This window comes from Geotrypetes seraphini, chromosome 1 (genome assembly GCF_902459505.1).
Source record: "Geotrypetes seraphini chromosome 1, aGeoSer1.1, whole genome shotgun sequence".
NCBI lineage: Eukaryota > Metazoa > Chordata > Amphibia > Gymnophiona > Dermophiidae > Geotrypetes > Geotrypetes seraphini.
The window spans coordinates 87,178,590-87,201,633 of NC_047084.1; the positions used below are offsets into that span (position 1 = coordinate 87,178,590).

At 44.9% G+C, this 23,044-nt stretch overlaps 1 protein-coding gene across 2 annotated transcripts in view; it reads left to right on the forward strand.

Moving 5' to 3' along the window:
• The window catches only part of MYO5B (myosin VB), a 690,137-nt gene that overhangs the window by 466,544 nt on the left and 200,549 nt on the right, over positions 1 to 23,044 (forward strand). For both annotated transcript variants that reach the window (XM_033934618.1, XM_033934625.1), the window contains exon 15: positions 11,743 to 11,889. In XM_033934618.1, coding sequence (XP_033790509.1) covers positions 11,743 to 11,889 — 147 coding nt within the window. The remainder of the gene's footprint in view (positions 1 to 11,742; positions 11,890 to 23,044) is intronic.

The following is a 23,044-nucleotide window of genomic DNA, read 5'->3' on the forward strand; positions in this document are numbered from 1 at the left end:
ATCTTCTGTGTTCATCCCACGCTTCTTTGAACTCAGTCACAGTTTTACTCTCCACCACCTCTCTCGGGAGCGCATTCCAGGCATCCACCACCCTCTCCGTAAAGTAGAATTTCCTAACATTGCCCCTGAATCTACCACCCCTCAACCTCAAATTATGTCCTCTGGTTTTACCATTTTCCTTTCTCTGGAAAAGATTTTGTTCTACGTTAATACCCTTTAAGTATTTGAACGTCTGAATCATATCTCCCCTGTCTCTCCTTTCCTCTAGGGTATACATATTCAGGGCTTCCAGTCTCTCCTCATATGTCTTCTGGTGCAAGCCTCCTATCATTTTCGTCGCCCTCCTCTGGACCGCCTCAAGTCTTCTTACGTCTCCAAAACTGAACACAATACTCCAAGTGGGGCCTCACCAATGACCTGTACAGGGGCATCAACACCTTCTTTCTTCTACTGACTACGCCTCTCTTTATACAGCCCAGAATCCTTCTGGCAGCAGCCACTGCCTTGTCACACTGTTTTTTCGCCTTTAGATCTTCGGACACTATCACCCCAAGGTCCCTCTCCCCGTCCGTGCATATCAGCTTCTCTCCTCCCAGCATATACGGTTCCTTCCTATTATTAATCCCCAAATGCATTACTCTGCATTTCTTTGCATTGAATTTTAGTTGCCAGGCATTAGACCATTCCTCTAACTTTTGCAGATCCTTTTTCATATTTTCCACTCCCTCTTCGGTGTCTACTCTGTTACAAATCTTGGTATCATCTGCAAAAAGGCACACTTTTCCTTCTAACCCTTCAGCAATGTCACTTACATACATATTGAACAGGATTGGCCCCAGCACCGAACCCTGAGGGACTCCACTAGTCACCTTTCCTTCCTTCGAGCGACTTCCATTAACCACCACCCTCTGGCGTCTGTCCGACAGCCAGTTTCTGACCCAGTTCACCACTTTGGGTCCTAACTTCAGCCCTTCAAGTTTGTTCAACAGCCTCCTATGAGGAACTGTATCAAAGGCTTTGCTGAAATCCAAATAAATTACATCTAGCATATGTCCTCGATCCAGCTCTCTGGTCACCCAATCAAAAAATTCAATCAGGTTCGTTTGGCACGATTTACCTTTTGTAAAGCCATGTTGCCTCGGATCCTGTAACCCATTAGATTCAAGGAAATACACTATCCTTTCTTTCAGCAACACTTCCATTATTTTTCCAACAACTGAAGTGAGGCTCACCGGCCTGTAGTTTCCTGCTTCATCCCTGTGACCACTTTTATGAATAGGGACCACATCCGCTCTCCTCCAATCCCCAGGAATCACTCCTGTCTCCAGAGATTTGTTGAACAAGTCTTTAATAGGACTCGCCAGAACCTCTCTGAGTTCCCTTAGTATCCTGGGATGGATCCCGTCTGGTCCCATCGCTTTGTCCACCTTCAGTTTTTCAAGTTGCTCATAAACACCCTCCTCCGTGAACGGCGCAGAATCTACTCCATTTTCTCGTGTAACTTTGCCGGACAATCTCGGTCCTTCTCCAGGATTTTCTTCTGTGAACACAGAACAGAAGTATTTGTTTAGCACATTTGCTTTCTCCTCATCACTCTCCACATATTTGTTCCCAGCATCTTTTAGCCTAGCAATTCCATTTTTTATCTTCCTCCTTTCACTAATATATCTGAAAAAATTTTTATCTCCCTTTTTTACATTTTTAGCCATTTGTTCTTCCGCCTGTGCCTTCGCCAAACGTATCTCTCTCTTGGCTTCTTTCAGTTTCACCCTGTAGTCTTTTCTGCTCTCCTCTTCTTGGGTTTTTTTATATTTCATGAACGCCAACTCTTTCGCCTTTATTTTCTCAGCCACTAGGTTGGAGAACCATATCGGCTTCCTTTTTCTTTTGTTTTTATTGATTTTCTTCACATAAAGGTCCGTAGCCATTTTTATCACTCCTTTCAGCTTAGACCACTGTCTTTCCACTTCTCTTATGTCCTCCCATCCTAACAGCTCTTTCTTCAGGTACTTTCCCATTGCATTAAAGTCTGTACGTTTGAAATCTAGGACTTTAAGTATCGTGCGGCCGCTCTCCACTTTAGCCGTTATATCAAACCAAACCGTTTGATGATCGCTACTACCCAGGTGAGCACCCACTCGAACATCATGTATTTGTGAACCGGTGCTTCAAACTCTACCCCCCCAAAAAAAAAAAATCTCCTTTTTTGCTTTCACTTTCACCTCGCAGTCAAGCTTTGCTTCCAAATAAGGCCCCCAAGTGTCCGGAGAGTGAATTACAGGTGCTTCATGCAGGAACCTAACCCTGTTTTCCCATGGGATCCACTGTTTACTTTACGCAGCTTTGAGATGCAAGGTGAAATGCTGGAACCTAACCTCTGTTTTCCTATAGAGTCCACATTTTGTTATTCACGATTTCTCAGTTTGCAAACATTTTCATGAACTATGCTACTGCAAATAATGAGAACAGATGTAACAGGAACCAATGCAGTTTCTTTTGAAAAGGAGTAACATGATCATATTTAGACAGCAAATTAATTAGTGTTCTCTGCCATCTCTTCTTTTGACAAGTCTATAAGTTTAGCACTATATTCTCTGATTGCACTAGTAGTCAAGCATAAATATCATAGAAAAATGCAACCTTACTTAATTTAAGCAAATTCAGTTTTAATTTCTCTCCATTTAGGATCCTCAGAGTCGAGCGCATTAATCCTTCATTAGTTTTTGTTGTTTGTTTTTTTTTAAGCTGCTCAAATTGTCATTGATCCTTTTTAAAATATATTTGTGTATCTTTCTTCATAAAAATATATATATTTTTTACTTTAATTATGCTTTAAAACGCCCAAAAATCAGGCTCTTATCTTTTAATGTTGAAGTTCTATCACCTCGGGACTTGCGGACATGTTTCGCCTCCTCGGCTCTATCAAGGCGTAACAAATTCAAAATTACTACACTCTGCCCAAATTTATTGTTATAACAACATTGTATAATAAACTTTTAACTCCCCCACCATCAAGCCCGCTATTTATTTATTCATTTTATTAGCCTGTCTTCTCCAGGAAACCAGAACGGGTTAGAAGGATACGATTTTAGTGCGTGCTTAGCGTGCGCTAAATTGCTGTGCACACTAGATGCTAATGCCATCATTGAGCTGGCGTTAGTTTTTACGTGTAGTGCGGGGGATAGCTAAAAACGCTAGCGCACCTTAGTAAAAGGAGCCCATAGTTTTCAGGAGCAGAGATACGTACATTACAGACTCAGTAACATGCTATAGAATGAAAATCCAAAGCTATAGAATCAATAACCTACAACTTATAGACAATGTGACTATGAGCAAGATGGCGGTGGCGTTGTTTCAAATTCTGTTATGTAAAACTCCCTGCAATAGCAATAAATTGGGGCAGAGTGTAGTAATTTTGTATTTGTTATGCTTAGGGGACAGCCTTGATACAGCCGAGGAGGCGAAATATGTCGGCAAGTCCCGAGCCGACAGAATTTCAACATTAAAAGATAAGTGCCTGAATTTTTGGCATTTTTAAGCATAATTAAAGTAAAAAAAATCTATATAATTATTATGATGAAAGATACACAAATATATTTGAAAAAGGATCGATGACAATTTGAGCAGCTTTTCTAAAAAAAAAAAAAAAAAAACAATAAAAAAACAACCCAACTGTGAAGGAATACTGCGCTCGACTCTGAGGATCCTAAATGGGGAGAAATTAAGACTGAATTTGCTTAAATTAAGTAAGGTTGCATTTTTCTATGACATTTATGCATATTTAGACAGGCCATATAAAAGGTGGACTGTTGTGGTTTGTATCACTTGTAAGGAATGAATATACACAGCTGGTAATCATACATAACATTACAGTAATGAAGACCAGACAATATCAGACTTTGCAATACGTCCCCAAAATCTGGTTGTAAAATTAATAGACATAACATACTCAATCACAGCTTTAAAAAGATTGGGGGTTTTTTTGTTGTTGTTTTTTTACAACAGATTGAACCTGCTGTTTAAAAGACATTTTAGAATCCAAAATTGCATCCTATGAGAAACTGTTATCCAATGTTTTTGTAGGCAACTGAGCAACAGGTTCTGATACATTCAATGTCAATCGATTCTGTCATCCATCGTGTTCTCTCATTAGAAATAATCATGTTTTTTACACACTATTACTCATCTTGAGATTTTTTAAAATTGTTATGTTACATGTTGAGAATCAGGATGAGTACCATATTTTTTCGTACTATAAGAGGAGAAAAAACCAAGGAAAAAAATTTCCTCCTCTACGGGGGGGGAGGGGGGTCGTCTGATGCTGGGAAGCCTGAAGCAGCCCACCCGCAGCCCAAAGCCGCTTGCCTGCAGCCGCAGCCCGAAGCTGCCCGCAGCTTGAAGCTGCCTGCAGCCCCCCAGTACCTTTTTAAAGTTGCGGTGGTTCAGCGTGCTCTCCTGCTGGACAGCTGGCTCTGGTAGCAGAACTGCACGACGCCTGGTCCCGTGCCGCTCAGTGATTGGCTGAAGTCAGTTCAGAGAGCTGACATCAGCCAATCACTGAGTGGTGCGGGACCAGGCAGGAAGCGCAAAGGTTGTGCTCCTGTGCCGTGCCGCTCTGCTACCAAAGCCAGCCATCCAGCAGGAGAGCATGCTGGACCATTGCAACTTTAAAAAGGTACCGGGGCGGGGGGGGGAAGGTATATTCGCTCCATAAGAGGCACCTACTTTTCCACCCCCATCTTATGGAGCGAAAAATACGATAATTATTTCGCAGTTAGGGACAAAGAGAATAATTTTATTTATTTGATTAGTTTTATATTCCGACCTCAGTACAGGTAACAAGGTTGATATACATAATGTATAGACAAACAGATTATGAATTTATGTGTGTTCTGTAACATTAGATATACAGTCAAGGTTAGCATACAATTTGGTCATTTTAAGTTAAAATACAGTTATTTCCATCTTCAATTAAGAAACAAGAGTGGAAGTATTTTAGCGTACATTAGAGCCCAAATGCATATATGTGGCTACTGGCAGAATATCCCCCCTTTTACAAAACTGCAATAGCGGTTTTTCGCGTAGGCCAGCGTGCTGAACGCTCATAGGAATTCTGAGTGTCGGGAGCAGTGCAGAGCATTCAGCGCGCCAGCCTGCGCTAAAAACTGCTATCGCGGTTTTGTTAAAGTGCGGGTATATTACAGATGGTATATGATAGACTCAGCTGCTTACTATTTTTCCTGAATTAACAAAACACAATTAATTGGGAAAACAAATTAACTAAAGCAACACTTCTATTTTTTCAACCTATTGCAATAAAGAAGCTGATTTTATCAAAATCCATTGACTATTATAATTTTGTTCAAATGCATCCTATAAATATAATTTTAGACTATAGCCCCAAGACTACATCCCCTATATAGACTAGTCAAATTTTTGAGCAAGGCGAACTGCTTGTTTTATGGAACTAACAAATTATATGCCACAGGGAATAGAGATCAATGGGCTCCTTTTACAAAGGCGCGCTAGGGCCTCAATGCGCGAAATAGCGTGCGCTAAATTTCCGCGTGCGCTAGCCGCTACCGCCTCCCTTTGAGCAGGCGGTAGATTTTCGGCTATAGCGCACACTAATCCGGTGCGTGCGTTAAAAACGCTAGCACACCTTTGTAAAAGGAGCCCAATGCTGCATAGCTTCCTTTAACATTCTGAACTGAAGTTTTTCAACATCTAGTTGTGAATTGGAATTAGTAAACTATGAACTGGATGTTTAGACTGTTTGTACTTTTGAATCTTTGTAATGCACTTTATTGACTGGTCTATTTAGGGGATGGTAGTCTTGGGGCTATATTATAAAATTGTTAAATGTTTAAATTATATTTATAGGATGCATTTGGACAGAATTATAATAAACTAGTGTTAAAGCCCGTTACATTAACGGGTGCTAGAGAGCAGCCCCCTTTCCCTCCCCCTCCAGTTCCTCCCTGACTGTCTCTCCGTGGCCCCCCTTCTCTCTCCCCCCACCAAGCAAAGCTGTCTGCCTCCCAGTACAACCCTCCCCCAAAGCAGCCCCCTTTCTCTCTCCCCCTCCAGTTCCTCCCTGACTGTCTCTCCGTGGCCCCCCTTCTGTCTCCCCCTCAAGCAAAGCTGTCTGCCTCCCAGCACACCACTCCCCCAAAGCAGTCCCCTTTCCCTCTCCCCCTGCAGTTCCTCCCTGACTGTCTCTCCATGGCCCCCCTTCTGTCTCCCCCCCAAGCAGTAGCAGCATTTTCCCCCACCCACCCCCATTCCCTTCTCTCCCCCCCCCCCCACTTTCTTTTGCAGAAGCAGCAGTGTTATTTCCCTTCCCCTCCAGGTCCCTGTGAAGCAGTAGGGCAACTCAATTTCAGATGGCTGTGCATTCCATGAATCCCCTTGACAGAACACATTCCCACAAGGCTGCCCACCACATTGTCTTCCCCTTCTCCTCAGGCCTATAATGTAAAGGCCCTGGTGGTCTAGTGGTGTCTTAGGGGCAGGAGCATTCCAAGTTGCTCCTGCCCTTGGTGGCCACAACTTCCTGTGGCAGTCTTGCAGGATGTCTCAGCCATCGTTTTTGCCATACAGCTGATGGAGGCAGGAGAAACTCGGGATGCTCCTGTAAGGGTATATTCTTTATAAGCTTATTTTGCTATACAAGAAATCACAAGAAACCATTGTCTCTTTTTGTTATCTTATGTGTACTGGTTGTGGAATTTCCCTCCCCCCCTCCCTGTTTTTTATGAGATACGAAACTTTCTTTCCCTATAAACTACATCCATTATTAGCTTGTGACTGCGCATGTACAAGGGGGGGGAGAAGTGGGTGGCCCGGTGAGTGGTGGGGGATGTGTTTTCTGTCAGAAAAGATGGGGGAAGACTGGATAAAGGCAGGAGGAGCCGGCTACAGTTTCGGGTTTCCACTGAAAATTCATAGGCATTTTCAGCTGAAACCTGAACCCAGATTTCCAGTTGATTTTGGTGCTAAATCCGAAACTGAAATTCACTCAGCCTCTAAAACATGAATTGTTCTGGACTTATACTAGTATTTGATAAGGACATACTATAAGGGCCTTCCTGCCCTTTTAACTTAAGTTCTCTGTTATAACATTACCCTCCACCTATACTGTATATTCATGTTTTTTTAAAGATGTGTCATAAAACAAATACAGATGAATTATGTCCTATTTGAACTGAATAATAATTCCTTGTACGAAAATATGTTTTGATTATCTGGGATTCCTGAAACTGGAGTAATCATTTTCTGTACTGAAACATAATGGTAGTCGATATGGATGTAATGCTGGAGCAGGAACACAGCTTATTTGGTTAAAAAAAGTGCAATTTCCTCAAAACCCTTCCCCACGCACACAGAAGAGATATTACTAACTATTCACTGAAGATAAAGGCTCTTAACTGGCCCACAATTCCCCAGATGGAAAATTATTGAAGAAGGCTGATCGTAGTTTAGATGAAAAATATATGTTTGCAATAAGTACAATAACAGGGCTATAAAACTAATGAGGCTTAGGCCATAAAAACTGAGTAAGATAGTGACAAAAAGTTTGAAAAGGTTTGCGGTCCATAGTTTCTTCCGATGTGTGCTTTTTTCCCCTACATTTCTTGTACTCCTTTACCTGATGGATAAGAACATAAGACTAGCCTTACTGAGTCAGACCAATGCTCCATCAAACTCGGTAGCCCATCCTGAAGGTGGCCGATCCAGATCACTAGTACTTGGCAAAAACCCAAATAGTAGCAACGTTTCATGCTACTGATCCAGGACAAGCAGTGGCTTCCCCCATGTCTGTCTCAATAACAGACTAATAGACTTTTCCTCCAGGAAATTGCCCAAACCTTTCTTAAAACCAGGGAGCTGCGTACAATCAATAATAATAATAACAATTTTCCTCATGATAAGAAAGCTAAGATCCATCAGAAAATAATTCAAAACAGAGGCTTTACAAATTTTAGTGCAATCCCAAATCCTATCTCGACTAGACTACTGTAATGTAACACTAGTTCTTTGCTCTATAACATTGCTATCGCATCTAAAACTAGTTCAAAATGCAGCAGTCGGACTCATATACGGACTATGGAAATTGGAATACCTACAGCCCTACTGTATGAAACTACATTGGCTGCCCATAACTGCAAGGATCAAGTTTAAATTAGGCATCACTGCCTTTAAGATGCTCCCGACTACCTAGCAGGCAAAGTCTACTAGGCAAATTACCTCCATTCAGTATCAATTAGCAAACTGCTGGAACCAACTACCACTTACACTATGATCTGTATGTACCAAGACGGAGCCAGCCCTGAAGTAGCTGAAATGGTAATTGTAAAAGCCCATTTCTAAACTGTCTAATACAAATCCCAGGACATAACGATGAGCCAAAAATGACCTACTTGAACTTGTACCTATGTATTTGTAACTATGACCTAACTGTATTAATAACTGCAGTGATCTACCTTTACTACTTAAGAACATAAGAATAGCCTTACTGAGTCAGACCATCAAGCCCAGTAGCCCATTCTCACGGTGGCCAATCCAGGTCACTAGTAGCTGGCCAAAACCCAAAGAGTAGCAACATTCCATGCTACCAATCCAGGGCAAGCAGAGGCTTACCCCATGTCTTAATCACAGACTATGGATTTTTCCTCCAGGAATTTGTCCAAATCTTTCTTAAAACTAGCTATGCTATCTGCTTTTGCCACAACCTCTGGCAACGTGTTCCAGAGCTTAACTATTCTCTGAGTGAAAAATATTTCCTCCTATTAGTTTTAAAAGTATTTCCCTGCCATTTCATCGAGTGTCCCCATAGTCTTTGTAATTTTTGATGGAGTGAAAAATCAATCCACTTGTACCCGTTCTACTCCACTCAGGATTTTGTAGACTTCAATCATATCTCTCCTCAGCGGTCTCTTCCAAGCTGACAAGCCCTAACCTTTTTAGTCTTACTCAAACAAGAGGCAATTCTATCAAATGTTCATGTCAAACTGTCTATTGTAACTTCCTGGGTAACTGACCCAACCTCTTGTAATGTAATCCGACCTTGAACCGAATGGGTACAGGTGGAATAGAAAACCTAATTAACATAATATAAAATAACATTAACAATTTCTTCTCATGCTCGACCTCTAGACTAGGCAAGTAGGATACATCCAGGATTTGAATCCCACCTCATATCACTTAAGCTTTAGACATTATTCAGACTGTTTCTGGGTTCCAATCCTTTCCCCAACTTGGAGGACAGGACAAGATCTCCTTTCTCCTCCTCAAGGCACAAAGTATCCGGGATCCAGCTGGTGTTCAAACTTCAGCCCCTTTCCAAGCCTTTCATGGAAACAAGTTCTACTTGTGGCTTTCCCCTATGCCTTACTTCTTCCTCTTAGCCTCTTTCGGAGAAGGTCAAAGGCTCTGATGGATCCCAGGGTAAGAAATCCACCACATTGAATGCAACATTTTTTTCCCTTATTAGAGTCCTCTGAGGAAAGAAGGAGCCAAATTCATGCCAGTATTCTGAGGTTTTATACTACCTTCTAATTATTGAGGAGCTGCTACTATTGGGTTACTTCCCCAAATCAGACCAATCTTCTTTAGTTTTGCGTGGCACTGCCCTGAGGCAGGGACTCGGAACATTTCTTCTGTTACTACATGGGAAGGCACAATGTGATGTCCTGCTACATCTACAATGCATAATGCAATTCTTACAATCCCATTTGGGGACAGTTTTTGATGATGGATTTTAGATTTATCCAATCCAATCCTTGGCTTTATATACGATTCATCCCTACAATAGGGCTCAGCTTGGTTTACAGAAATAATTATAGAACATGGAAAGAATATTAGGTTACAAGCCTCATCATTTATAATCATTAATTTAAAATAGAAGAATCAGTTAGGAATTTCTGAAACATAAGTTTTCAAGGCTTTCTAAAAGGTTAATAGACCAGGAAGAAGTCTAACTTCTGAGGGAAGTTCATTCCAAATTTTTTGCAAAAGAGAAAGCAAAAGATCGGCACAAGTTATTTCACTGTTCAAGAGACTAACAATCCAAGCTTGTACCTGGGGCGATGGAGGGAGAATTAAGTTGCACCAGGCCACATGGAGAGTCAGTGTGGTTTGTCTTTTGGTTTCCCTGGTTCTTGGTATGCTGCTTTAACCACCAGGTTGCTCCTCTTTGAGAGCTTTATTGTTATCCTCAGTTCATAGAATACTATTTTCTTTTTCTCATCTTCGTGAGTGAGAACCCACACTCTAAGGCCATGCTTCCTAAAGTCTTTTCCGCTATGATCACATTTTAACACTTAAAAATTTGTGTGACCACATATACTGTGTTTTCCTGAAAATAAGACAGTGCCTTATATTAATTTTGGGTCCTTTCCTCTCCTCCACCCCAATTCTTCCTCTTTCCTTTCTTCCCACCCCCCAATGTGCAACATCTTTCCTCCCCTCTCACTCATCCCCTTGTGCAGCATCTTTCTATTCCTCCCTCTGATCCCCCTGTGCAGCAGAACCCCCACTGACCCTCCCACCGTGTGACTGACATACCTCCGCTCTGAAGGCTCCAAATATAGCAGTGGTGGCAGCTGCTTCATGGCCTTCCCCTCCGAGGCCTTCCTTCTGCCACATCACTAGAGCTTATTTTGGGGGTAGGGCTTATTTTCGGGGGAACAGGGTAGTAATGAAAACAAAATAGCAAATCCTCCTTCCATTCCTCATCCACTTTCACTTGTTTCTACATATTCAAAGCATAAAGGCTACAATAGAAACAATCAACATAGGACCTGTACATTTGTGCACACTCACAGACCACAGTACTTGAGTTTCCTGTTGAATAGGAAGTCTACTTGAGAAGAGGCAGGACTTATGAGCATTCACTGATTTTCACAGGCCTTGTGTTGATTGCCATTACTGTGCATAGATCATAATGGAGACCCAGAGGGAGGAGGAACAACCTTATTTCTGTAACCCCATATACTGTTGCTATGACCCCAATTGTGTCCTAGCCTACAGTTCAGAAACTAAGGGTAGGGTTACCAGATTTCCTCATTAAAAAGTAGGAGAAGTTGGCCCTGTCCTGTTCTGCCACAGTCCCGCCCCATGCGAACCCCATTTCTCCTTCCCTGAGCTCAGGGCTGTGTCTGGAGGATCTCCGTGCATGCGCGCACAAATGCGATATCATTGAGTCGCATCGGCGCATGCTTGGAGGCCTTCCAGACTTGGCCTGGAGCTCAAGGCTTTCTAAAACCCAGCAAAAAACAAAAGGAATTGACCCCAAAATATCCACAAAGAAGAAAATCCAGAGAAAACAAAAAAAACTCTGTGGAGTGACGATGTGTAAACAATTCAGAAGTTTTAAGCGGAATCTGGCAGGTTTCAGTTTGTTTTTTACCTCACCAAAAATGTCAGATTTCTCATCTATCCATTGGGGAAATCTGATTATTTCCACTGGACCTGATGTCAAGTGGGATCTATCCAAGCCCAAAGATAATCCACTGAAATCTGAAGTGGAAGTGACAATTTGAAGAAATCTGTTGTGAATTCCCTAGGATTTTGTTTTTTTATATCACCATAAAGTGTGCCACTGGGTTTGTTGACATGAGTGGTAAACCTCTTTAGTAGAGTTTTCCTATCCCTAGTCACAGGGGCATTCTACTGTTCTCTGACAGAGACCATGCAAAAAGAAAAAAAAATTCTGATTTCCTTTTTTTAAAATTGTAGTATCAGCTAGTAGCAGACTTGTTTCAAGAGGAAAAAGACACTGTCCGTCCTATTCCTACTTCTGGAAAATCAAAAATCAACATCCGTTCTGCCAAACCAGCCTTGAAAACCGCCAATAAGGAACACAAGAAAACTGTTGGACATCAGGTATGTTTGGGTTTGTTTGTTTGTTTTTTACACCTATAATATAATGCAGGTGCATGAACAGTCCTTAGCTGTCATTTTAACTTAGATGGGCATTAAACAAGGGAAGGGGGAGACATCTGTTTTTAGTTGCAGGAGAAAGTAGTGTACAGTATGAGAAAACTGCTGGATACCACCCCATCCTCACACTGATTTGATTGGGGGGGGGAAGGACAGTGGCATGAAGGGCTAAGGTACTGGAGAGCAGTTTTGTTTTATAAATGTGGAGAAATATTAAGAGGAGGAGGTTGGGCCCTAAAATTTTTTTTTTTTAGCTCAAGTGGTTGAGGAGTGGTTGGGAACATTTTAAGGTAAGAGATCTTAAAGAGGTAGACATCAATTCTTCTCACTTCCTACCACCTCCAGACAACTGGACCTAAAATTTGCTAGTTTTCTTTCCTTTTTGTTATGTTGGACCAGGATGAAAGATTAGAATACGAGACTTAAAATAAATCAAACACAAAACATTGTAGCCAGGACAACTAACAATAAACTTATATTCATCCTTCAACAGTTATGTAGGAAGGGAAGAAAACAGGTAGTAAACTCTGGAGGAAAGGATCTGACAGAATATAAAATAAAAAGAAAGGGGTAGATATCAACAGAAAGTCCCAATCAAGTGATTTAACTGTCCAGGAGTCGTTTCAGGCTGGATAAATTGCTTTCAATACTGACTGTAAAATTATCATCAATCTATTAACGTCCTAATAACAAGGAAGAGATTGTGGAAGATAATTTTATAACAAATTCCATAGGTGGAGAGGCCAAATGGGTGCCTATTATGAAGCTATTTGATAAAAACAAGCAGATTTCGTAAAATACTAGTACAAAACCTGCTTGAATCATGAAGAAGGACACAGTACTACTCAAAAGGGTCCAGAGAGGAGCGACTAAAATGGTTATGGGGCTGGAGGAGTTGCCGTAAAGTGACAGATTAGAGAAACTGGGCCTCTTCTCCCTTGAAAAAGAGGAGACTGAGAAGGGGACACGATTGAAACATTCAAGATAATGAAGGGAATAGACTTAGTAGAGAAAGAGAGATTGTTCACCCTCTTCAAGGTAGAGTGAACGAGAGGGCACTCTAAAGTTAAAAGGGGATAGAATCCGTACAAATGTAAGGAAGCTCTTCTTCACCCAGAGAGTGGTAGAAAACTGGAACGCTCTTCCGGAGGCTGATATAGGGGGGGGGGGGAAAAAACCTCCAGGGATTCAAAACAAAGTTAGACAAGTTCCTGCTGAACCAGAATGTACGCAGGTAAGGCTAGACTCAGTTAGGACACTGGTCTTTGACCTAAGGGCCGCCGCGTGAGCAGACTGCTGGGCACGATGGACCACTGGTCTGACCCAACAGTGAAAATTCTTATGTTCTTATTCGAGTCATGGTGGGTGGATGGTGTTTCTTCCAGTATGCTGCAATAAGCAGTTTGCCAGCCATAAACAGGCGAGGATATGTCTGTCTTTGGTAATATGGAGAGGTTGTATATGTAATAAACAATACTTTGGTTCCTTTGCATAAACATCCCCTGTCATTAAAGTATAAATTTACAAAAGTCTGCTCCAAAAACTTAGTATTTTAGAACATGTCCAAGTTTAATAAAATTTTGATGAAATGCAAATCAAATCTTCTAAGCGTTTTACAATTTATAATTAAAAGGGGGAAGACAATAAACAAATAAATACCGTATTTTCGCGGATATAACGCGCACCATTGTAAAACGCGCACAGGGGTATAGCGCGCAGAAATCACGATGATATGTACAAAAACTTTTCTATACCGCGCTCAGGCATATAACGCGCATGCTGCCCGACTCTCCTCTGGCCACCCCGACTCTCCTTTCGCCCTCCCCGACTCTCCTCTGGTTGCCCCGACTCACCCTGACTTTCGGTGCACTGCCCCGACTCTCCTCTGGTTGCCCCGACTCACCGTTCACCCGCCCTGACTTTCGGTGCACTGCCCCGCCTCTCCGTGCCTGTCCCCCTTGAAGTCCTGTCCCCCCTTGAAGGTCTGCCTGTCCCCCCTTGAAGTCCTGTCCCCCTTGAAGGTCTGCCTGTCCCCCTTGAAGATCTGCCTGTCCCCCCTTGAAGTCCTGTCCCCATCCTGAAAGCCTGATGCCCCCCCTCGACGTCCGATTCTTCTCCCCCCTCGGCAGGACCACTCGCACCCCCACCCCGAAGGACCGCCGACTCCCCGACAATATTGGGCCAGGAGGGAGCCCAAATCCTCCTGGCCACGGCGACCCCCTAACCCCACCCCGCACTACATTACGGGCAGGAGGGATCCCAGGCCCTCCTGCCCTCGACGCAAACCCCCTCCCCCCAACGACCGCCCCCCCCCAAGAACCTCCGCCCGTCCCCCAGCCGACCCGCGACCCCCCTGGCCGACCCCCACGACACCCCCACCCGCCTTCCCCGTACTTTGTGTAGTTGGGCCAGAAGGGAGCCCAAACCCTCCTGGCCACGGCGACCCCCTAACCCCACCCCGCACTACATTACGGGCAGGAGGGATCCCAGGCCCTCCTGCCCTCGACGCAAACCCCCCTCCCTCCAACGACCGCCCCCCCCCCAAGAACCTCCGACCGACCCGCGACCCCCCTGGCCGACCCCCCCACCCCCCTTCCCCGTACCTTTGGAAGTTGGCCGGACAGACGGGAGCCAAACCCGCCTGTCCGGCAGGCAGCCAACGAAGGAATGAGGCCGGATTGGCCCATCCGTCCTAAAGCTCCGCCTACTGGTGGGGCCTAAGGCGCGTGGGCCAATCAGAATAGGCCCTGGAGCCTTAGGTCCCACCTGGGGGCGCGGCCTGAGGCACATGGGCCAAACCCGACCATGTGTCTCAGGCCGCGCCCCCAGGTGGGACCTAAGGCTCCAGGGCCTATTCTGATTGGCCCACGCGCCTTAGGCCCCACCAGTAGGCGGAGCTTTAGGACGGATGGGCCAATCCGGCCTCATTCCTTCGTTGGCTGCCTGCCGGACAGGCGGGTTTGGCTCCCGTCTGTCCGGCCAACTTCCAAAGGTACGGGGAAGGGGGGTGGGGGGGTCGGCCAGGGGGGTCGCGGGTCGGTCGGAGGTTCTTGGGGGGGGGGGCGGTCGTTGGAGGGAGGGGGGTTTGCGTCGAGGGCAGGAGGGCCTGGGATCCCTCCTGCCCGTAATGTAGTGCGGGGTGGGGTTAGGGGGTCGCCGTGGCCAGGAGGGTTTGGGCTCCCTTCTGGCCCAACTACACAAAGTACGGGGAAGGCGGGTGGGGGTGTCGTGGGGGTCGGCCAGGGGGGTCGCGGGTCGGCTGGGGGACGGGCGGAGGTTCTTGGGGGGGGGGGCGGTCGTTGGGGGGAGGGGGTTTGCGTCGAGGGCAGGAGGGCCTGGGATCCCTCCTGCCCGTAATGTAGTGCGGGGTGGGGTTAGGGGGTCGCCGTGGCCAGGAGGGTTTGGGCTCCCTCCTGGCCCGATATTGTTGGGGAGTCGGCGGTCCTTCGGGGTGAGGGTGCGAGTGGTCCTGCCGGGGGGGGATGTATCGGACGTCGGGGAGTCGGCCGGGCAAGAGGGCTTGGGCTCCCTCTTGCTCCGATCGTGGATGCGGGTGCGGGTGGGAGCGCGTGCGAGCGGTCGTTCGGGGTGGGGGTGCGAGCGGTCCTGCTGGGGGGGTGAATCGGGCGTCGGGCGGGGTGGGAACTATGTTTAAAAACTTTTGTATACCGCGCTCAGGCATATAACGCGCGAGGGGTATGCGCGGTACGTAAAATCACGTATAACGCGCGCGTTATATCCGCGAAAATACGGTACTCACAAAACAATACATAACCAACTAGAAACAATAGGAAAATGTGGAGAACTACAAATTAAAAGTAAAGAATACAAAAAAGGTAAACCACAATGGGGAAGCTAGGGAGAAAAGATTAAAGAATGATTCTGGCTGTAAACCAAATCTATTTAACAGTTAAACGCATCTTGGAAAAGGTAGTTCTTTAGATATTCCTTGAATTTATCTAAGTTGTTTTCTGCCCTAATATGAAGAGGTAAGGAATTCCATATTGTAGGGGCCATAATTGCGAACGAGGTAGCCCGACGTGTGCAAATAATTTTCAAAGATAAAGAAATCTCCTTCTGTAGAGGACACAAAGGACTAACAGTCTTATAAATTAAAGTCAATCGTTTAATAATAATGATAACTTTATTTATATCCCGTCATACCTTTTCAGTTCAAGATGGTATACAGTAAAGTAGAAGTACAGTGTGGATACCGCAGGTATCGATACAAGAGAAGAGAACAGGGAGATTACAGCGTAGGTTTGGGAGGAGGGGGGACTGCACAGGTAGGGGAGATGCGTGTTGGGATTGTAGGTAGGCTGGATGGGTTTCTTAGGGTTCGATAAACTTGTCGAATAGGTGGGTCTTCAGAGATTTTCTGAAGGATTGGTATGATGGGGAGTTCAGGAGGAGTGCGCTTAGGGTTTAGGTATACAGTACCACCTAGGTAGTTTTATGCCCAGACTGATAGTCTGAAAAAGCTGGGGCTTTTCTTGCTGGAAAAGCGACGATTTAGAGGAGACATGATAGAAACCTTCAAGATCATGAAGGGCATAGAAAAAGTGGACAGGGACAGATTTTTCAAACTATGGGGAACCTCAAGTACAAGGGGGCACTCAGTGAAATTGAGAGGGGAAAGGTTTAGAACAAATGCCAGGAAGTTATTTTTCACCCAGAGGGTGGTGGATACAAGGAACGCGCTACCGGAGAATGTGATAAGCAGAAGCACGCTACAGGGCTTCAAAGAAGGTCTGGACAGGTACCTGGAGGACAAAGGGATTGAGGGGTACAGATAAGAGTAGAGGTAAGGTTATAGGGATAGGATTAGAGGTAAATGGTAAAATTAGTTAGAGACCACGGTTCAGGCAGTGGGCCTGATGGGCCGCCGCGAGAGTGGACCGCTGGGCGAGATGGACCTCTGGTCTGCCTCAGCGGAGGCAACTTCTTATGTTCTTATGTTCTTTTCTATAGAAATTTTTAATAGATTTTTAAAACTTTGTATCCATAGATCAGAACATAAGAAGTGCCATCTCCGGAACAGACCCTAGGTCCATCAAATCCGGCGATCCGCACACGCGGGTCTAATGTCTCACCCAAATCTTGCATGCATTCCTGTAGAGCAGTGGTTCCCAAACCTGTCCTGTGGGACCCCCAGCCAGTCAGGTTTTCAAGATATCCCTAATGAATATGCATGAGAGAGATTTGCATACCTGTCACTTCCATTATATGCAAATCTCTCTCATGCATATTCATTAGGGATATCTTGAAAACCTGACTGGCTGGGGGTCCCCCAGGACAGGTTTGGGAACCACTGCTGTAGAGTAAATCTGAGTTGTGTGTAATAGGCGTACCTGTTTACTAAACCATATTCCTCCTGTAAGGTGTCGCAAGAAATCATGCCCTGGTCTGTCCAAAGCTGGCCGAGAATGCACAAGGATGCTTTTGCCCATCTGAGATAAACATTCCATGAATTGTCTGCAATTCCAGAGAATATAGAATAGCAGTGAGACCATATCAGTGTATATTATCAAAAGCTTCACTGGCTACCGTTTGAGGCTAGAGTGTTATTTAAATTTGGATGCATTTGTTTTAAAGTTTTATTTGGCTTAGCACCGGCTTACCTTGTTTCTCATTTTAGTTTTTTTATTTCTAAGATAAATATTCATAGATCTGGTTGGTTTTATTTTCCTTCAGCAAATGCATGTCGTTACAAAAATTTTTTGGATAGGACCTTAGCATTCCAAGCAGGATTAATGAATTCATGTTTGAATCTTCTTGTTTTTCCATTTCTTACTTACTATCAGTTTCGAAAAAGATCTTAAAACCCACTTATTTAAACAATATAATATACATTATTGATTTTCATATTATCATGTAGTTATAATGTACTTTTAATCTTTTTATCTATACTTATTTTAGTTTATATTGTGTTTTTTTTATTCATTAGTTTTAATGCTTGTATTAGTTACTTAGAATTTTATTATGTATGATGTTATTATTATATTGTATGCTGAGTACCTATTGTGTAAACTGCTATGAACTGCTGGTTAGGCGGTATATAAAAATAAATTATTATTATTATTTATGATCATATGACTAACTAGGTTTATATAGGATAGCACATGAGGTGCATGTTTATCTGTATATAATGGAAGACAGAAGTCGGGTAAATAAAGGGCCTTGAAAGTAAGGAGGAACTTGATTTAGTAGGCGATTTTCAGTGCTGATGTTATACAATCCGTGGATAATTGAGTCATGGTTTTTGCACTGATTTTCAAAGAAAGAGACTGCACAAGCTTTCTGTTTAAAAAATTACAGATAGTCACACCTTCTTTTGTGTATATGAGTGTGGAAAAATACATGTATGAAAGGCATTTGGTTGCTCCTCAATGAATGCTCTCATCAAAGTATTAAAAGGCAAGGAAATAATACTCCAAACGAAGATCAGGCTTGTCCATTCACTCATTTTCTCAGTAGTCAATTACTGATGCGAAAGCTGAACACTATGGAAACAAGACAGAAAGAAGATTGACTCATTTGAGCTTTGGTGCTCTAGAAGGATTTTATGCATACCGAGGACTGCCAGAAGAACTAACAGATCAATTCTGGAAGAGATCAAACAGGCTTTGTCACTTGAAGCCCAAATGATGAAGTTACGACTGTCTTATTTTGGTCACACCGACAGAAGAGAGAGATCATTGGAGAAGGACATCATGTTTGGGAAGCTCGAAGGGTCTAGGCGAAGAGGGCGACCTTTAGTCAGATGGCTGGACACATTAAAAACAACCATGGGGATAACACTGGAAGACCTTACCGGACTAGCACACAACCTTTTTCATTTTAGATCTGTAATTCATCAGGTCGCTAGGACTTGAACATGGGTCGATGGCACCCAACAATGCATTCAAGTGTGCATTTACCTGCGACGGTGCTAGCAGGATGCCTAGGCGCTAATCTACAACGTCACACGTAACTTATATATGTGTAAAGTAAATGCAAGGGGACATATACCTGTACATGCATCTCTGCCGCAGTTATGCCAGGTCTCTGGCTAATAGAACTGTGTGTGTTAATGTTTGGCGCCCCCTGAATTCTGTTACTGAATCTGGATGGGTTATAAAATAGACTAAATCCAAATATGTAGAGAAACTAGACTTCCATAATATAACTGAATTATTCACAAGACCTCATACACTCAAGAGCTACTCGCACTGCTTTCGTGCCATTACTGGGGTGCTGCATTCATCATTGGTCTTTTAGGCAATTATTAATCTACTAGTCTTTAAGCCCGTTAAATTAACGGGTGCTAGAATAGATGTATGTCTGTCTTTCTTTCTGTCTGTCTCTCTGGCCCCCTGTCTGTCATTCTTTCTTTCTCTCTCTTTATCCTTGGCTAGTGTTTGTCGGGGGGAAGGGGGGGTTGGGGAGGGAGGTTTCTTTCTCTCTTTCTCTACTGCCTGTCTGTGTTTATTCTGTCTCCCTGGCCCCCTGTCTTTCTTTCTGTATGTCTCTCTGTCTTTCTCCCTGGCCCCCCTGCCTACCTGTATTTATCTGTTGTCTCTCTGGCCCCCTGTCTGTTTGTCTTTATGTCTGACTCTCTCCCTGGCCCCCTGTCTTTCTTTCTGAATGTCTCTTTGTCTTTCTCCCTGGCCCCCTGCCTACCTGTATTTATCTGTTGTTCCATGCCTGACTGTTTCTCCGTGGCCCCCTTCTGTCTCCCTACCCCCTCCCGAAAGCAACCTTGTTACATTAACGGGTGCCCTGTGCAGCAGCATTAGCGTTGCGTTTCCTCTACCTCCCTTTCCCTTCCCGCAAAGCTGGTGATTCCAGCAGCGTGTGCAGCAGTCTTCACACGCTGCTTCGGGTCCTTCTACTGCCTTGATTTACTCTGGCACGTCCCTGATGACATCATCAGAGATGCGGCAGAGCAAATCAGGGCAGTAGAAGGGCCCGAAGCAGCGTGTAAAGACTACTGCACATGCTGAAATCAGAAGGTTCGTAGCCGGGTCCGCGGGAAAGGAAGGGAAGCGTGGGGTGGCAAAGGACTCGGGTCCCGGGCGGCGGGGTCAGTTTTTCGGTTCGTCCCGAGGGGGGTGGGGAAGGAGGCGCTCTTTGTGCCCCAGTCCCAGCTTGTGAAGGCGATCGTCAGCTGGCTGGGAGCAGGCTTGTGGAGACGATCGTCAGCATCTAAAAAAACTTCCGTACTGTGAGGTGGAGAGCAGGGAAGCTTGTCTGGCATGCATGCGCACTCTTGCTGCCGCGACAGATCAGGGAACACGCGGCGCAAGTGCGCATGCGTGCTTAGCGTTTTATTATATACTAGTCTTATAGCCCGTTACCTTAACGGGTGCTAGAATATATGTGTGTGTGTCTCTCTTTATTTATTTTTCTCTCTCTCTTTCTTTAGCCGCTTTCTTTCTTTCTGTCTTTCTTTTTCCTTGGCTGTCCATCACCACCCCTTGCCTGCTCCCCCTGTCCATTTTCCCTTCCTTTTACCTCCCCTGTACCCACCAGCACCCCTTCACAGCTCTCCTTATGCAGAAGCAGCCCTTCTCCCTTTTTAGCTCCCCCCGTTTTAGCTCCCCCCTGTCCAGCAGCACCTTCCTTCTCCCCCTGTCCAACATTAGGCCTCCGTTCCTTTTTCTTCACCCACCCCCCTGTCCATCAGCACCTCTTTCCTTCTCCCCCTGTCCAGCAGTAGGCGTCCCTTCCTTTTTCTCCCCCCTCCTCCTTCTTATCCCTATGATACAGTTACCTTGCTCTGCCCCTGATCAGAGGTTCCCGACAGCCACCCAGTTGCACCCATTGGAAAAGTTCCCTCTGCGGCATCCCACACTCTTCCTGACGCGACTCCCGCTGTCTTTCTTTCTGTCTGTCTCTGTCCCTGGCCCCCTTTGTCTGTTTGTCTTTCTGTATATCTCCCTGCACCTGTGTCTTTCTTCTTGTCTTTCTGTCTCCCTTCCTTCCTCTGTCTGTCTGTCCAAAGCAGCATTCCCTCCCCCTCCATTTCCCTCCCCCCATACCAGTTCCCTGTGCACCTGCCCCTGTGTCTTTCTTCTTGTCTTTCTGTCTCCCTTCCTCCCTCTGTCTGTGTGTCCAAAGCAGCATTCCCTTCCCCTCCATTTCCCTCCCCCCACACCAGTTCCCTGTGCACCTGCCCCTGTGTCTTTCTTCTTGTCTTTCTGTCTCCCTCCCTTTGTCTGTGTGTCCAAAGCAGCATTCCCTCCCCCTCCATTTCCCTCCCCCCACACCAGTTCCCTGTGCAGCAGCATTATTGTTTCCTCTACCCCCTTTCCCTTCCCACAGTCGCGACTACAAACGGGTGCCCGAGTCCTTTGCCGGCGGCCCCCCCTTCCCTTCCCTTCCCGCGGGTCCAAGTACACATGGCAATTCAAGCTGCATGTCCACCAGTCTTCACATGCTGCTTCGGGTCCTTCTACTGGCCTGATTTACTCTGGCACGTCCTGAGCAAATCAGGGTAGTAGAAGGGGCCGAAGCAGCGTGTGAAGACTGCAGGACACGCTGCTTAAATCGCCAGTCAGGTCCGCGGTAAGGGAAGGGGGGGGCGGCGGAAATCTTCTTCTACCTTGCCTCTCCTCCACTGTCGGGAGTCAGCGCCAGGAGCTTTAACGGCTTGTTGTTCCGCGTTGAAACAATCCCGCGCCTCTTTGAAAACTGTGATGCCGCTGGAGCCGGGAGACGACGGAGAGGGCAGGAGGTGAGCCGCGCATGCGCACTTCCTAGCTACAGCTCACAGAAAACGGACCCACGCTTAGGAAGTGCGCATGCGCGGCTTACCGTTTTATTATATTAGATTAGATGATGATTCTAGGCTGTATTGTGCACGACTGTGTGTGATAAAGTGTACAAGAAGAGCACTTAACTTCTGTCCGACGGTTACCCAACCGTTTCACTGTTCAGTTTCCTCAGGGGCTGTGCTACTTCCAGCGTTCTTGTTTTCAACTGTTTCACACAACAGCCTTCATTATAATCGCACTGACCGATTCTTATTACGCCTGGAATCAAGACCAACGATGAATGCACCACCCCATAAAGGCACGAAAGAAGTGCAAGTAGCGCCTTGGGTGTTTGAGGTCTTGTGAATAATTCAGTTATATTATGGAAGTCTGGTTTCTCTACATACTTGGATTTTGATTTTTTTTTTTTTTTAGTTGACTTGAGTTTTCCTTTGTTTTGATTTGGATTATAAACTAGACTCCCACTGCGCCTACGTGGAGGCACCTGGTTATAGAATTGTCCCCATAGGCCCTAGTAACAATTTACACATGTATTGCAAATTTTAGAAAGCTGGTATTCGCACAAGTACATCTGCATTACATGTAAATAGGAAAGGGGTATGGATTGAGTAAAACCAAAATCTGCACATTTAGACCCCTTTTCGGAAAGGGATTATGTGTGTATGTGTATATCTCCCTCCCTAAAAGGCTGCCTCTACAAGAGATTCACTGATAGAACCCTAGCATTCCAAGCGGGCAAATGGAACAATTGCCTTACCGCCCTCATCTCCAACTCCCCGCCCTACCACCTGTTTAGGAAGTCACTAAAAACCTACCTCTTCGACAAATTCCGCTAACGCTGCCTTCCCTCCTTCCCTGCACCCTCCTGACCTCGATATGCCTCCATTCCCACTGACTTCGCCCCCCTCCCAAGCCACTATGGCCTCTCTTACTCAATCTCTGTCTTATCTAATTGCCCTGCCTTTTCATAGCCTCATATTTAACATCTCTGTAAATGTATCACCGCTATAACATGTAACATCGCTGTATACGTACAGTCTCTTCTTTAGTATATGCCTTTTTATTACTGCCATTTATGTAACATCTCTGTAAATGTAACAACACTGTAATATGTATGATCGCTGTAAATGTACAGTCTCTTCTATTGTTAACCGCATTGAACTTCCATGGTATTGCGGTATACAAGAATAAAGTTATTATTATTATCTCAGTATTTCAGCATCTGAATTTACAACTGCATCTTTTGCATGTGTATTTTTTTTTTTTTAAGTGCTTGTTTTGGCTGGCTCTTTACAGGAAAGATTAAGGGAGCACGCTCCACAATCCCCTGTTGCTTATTT